The sequence below is a fragment of the Theobroma cacao genome, chromosome 3 (assembly GCF_000208745.1).
Source record: "Theobroma cacao cultivar B97-61/B2 chromosome 3, Criollo_cocoa_genome_V2, whole genome shotgun sequence".
NCBI classification, from domain to species: Eukaryota; Viridiplantae; Streptophyta; class Magnoliopsida; order Malvales; family Malvaceae; genus Theobroma; species Theobroma cacao.
This window is the reverse complement of record NC_030852.1, coordinates 25,219,342-25,221,175: the sequence shown is the minus strand read 5'-3', so window position 1 is coordinate 25,221,175 and position 1,834 is coordinate 25,219,342. Positions and strand designations below refer to the sequence as shown.

Genomic DNA, 1,834 nt, shown 5'->3' with positions numbered 1-1,834 from the left:
GGAAAAAAAATACTGGTTTCACATATTAATCTTACAAAGTATGCATAGGCAATAAGATATTGACTACAATTACACATTTCAGGAGGTTCAAACACAACCACCTATTTAACACAAAATGTAAAGTTCCATATTCTTCTACCTTGCAAGTCAGTTATAGCTGTTTATATAACATTACCTAAGATTAGACAAGGGAATGCCTACTTTGAACTTTCAGAGAAAACATCTGCTCTCTCTCTTTCTCTCTCTCCCTTTGAAAACATTCGACATTTAAAATTACAACCACCAAATTCTCCACAACTGTTCATTAAAACCACCATTTCTAGATCCAAAACTGACGGTACCAACAACCATGAAAGGCTAAGAGATTTTGACCCTATATTACAGAATCATACTAAACAATTGCAATTTGCAGTTCAATGCCATTCTACCATCAGATTGATTGATAAAGCAACGTAGACACATAATGACAGAAATTCCTTAGATAACTCTATTCCGCACCACCATTTTGCAGTTTCCTCATTATAACAAGAATCACATACAATAACAGCATACCGTGAAGATACTTGAGAAAACAGATCTGTATTAAGAAACCAAACACCACAAGAATTCAAACCCTGAATTCAGTTGATCTATGTGAAACCTAAACTGGCATACGTCAAGCTCAATAGAAGAGTAATTACCGCACCAGTCAATCTCAATCAGAGCAGTAAAACAAAACAAAAAAAAAAATTCAAAACTTTCACCAAATCCCCCAATAATCTCAACACCTTAGTCTCACAATATCCATTCCTTCCACATCAAGAAAGCCAAAATTCCCCCCGAAAAACTCCCTCTTAGTAAAACTCAATGAAATAAAAGAAAGCGAGAAAGCTCATTTGCACACCAAATTCGCAAACATAAAAATGAGAACGATTATCATCAACAAAATACAATATATATATATATATAAGATATACGCTATACTATATATATATATATATATATAAATTTGGACAAAAGGGTACCTAAAAAAGCAAAAAAGAAAAAGAAAAAAATAAAGCAAATACCATAAAACATACCCCATGAGATTGACTCTTAAGTGGATGCTTAGTTCGATGAAAAGCTCATACATTTGGCCAACATCAGCCGCGTTCCCATGCGAATAGAGCAGAGTGGAGGTGGCCATGGGGTACCTCACGTACACAGCAACGATTTCGGTGCCACGGCGAGTAGGGAGACGCAAAACGTCGACGTTTTCACGGTGAGGAAAAGGGTCCAAAAGCAAAAGCCCAGTTGCTTTATCCTTAATCAGCTTGTATGAAGGTGGGTTGGGCGGAAAAAATGCAAACTTGGCAGCCATAGATGATGTCACCCCACCCATCTTTTTCTCTTCAGTTTCTCCCTGTTCTTATTTCTCTGTAGATTCTGGGTTTTTAGATTAGAATTTAGAAGGAAAAGAAGAATAAGTAGAAAATGATGAACATTCCCTTTTTTTTTTTTTTTTGTTCTTGTTCTTTCCTTTTCAGAGGATGTTTCTTCTGCCGTCTGCTTAGTGAAGACTAAAAAGAGAGAGAGAGAGAGAGAGCAGTAAGTCTTTTTTTTGGATTTATTATTGCCCATACATTTGTTTCTAGGGGGCACTGATAAAACCACCGGCTGTCACTTGTTACGTGTCCATACCATTGCCATCTCATCCAGCGTGTTTGAACTGTTGTCCTTAAATTTATATGGCGGGGGTTTTTTTATTCCTCCTTTTTCTCTTTTGGTTTTTGGTAATTGAGTCCTCGTCTTGCCTCGGAATCCTTCAATTAGGCCCTCATCGTACATTGGCTAAAACAAATTAGTATTTGGCTAG

The 1,834-nt window shown here is 36.6% G+C and overlaps 1 protein-coding gene across 1 annotated transcript in view; it reads right to left on the bottom strand.

Annotated features, from left to right (window-relative positions):
• LOC18605005 (protein ABHD17B) overlaps nt 1–1,525 on the bottom strand; it is a 5,669-nt gene extending 4,144 nt beyond the window's left edge. Inside the window, exon 1 of the mRNA XM_007037746.2 lies at nt 1,059–1,525. Coding sequence (XP_007037808.2) covers nt 1,059–1,360 — 302 coding nt within the window. The 5' untranslated portion in view covers nt 1,361–1,525. The remainder of the gene's footprint in view (nt 1–1,058) is intronic.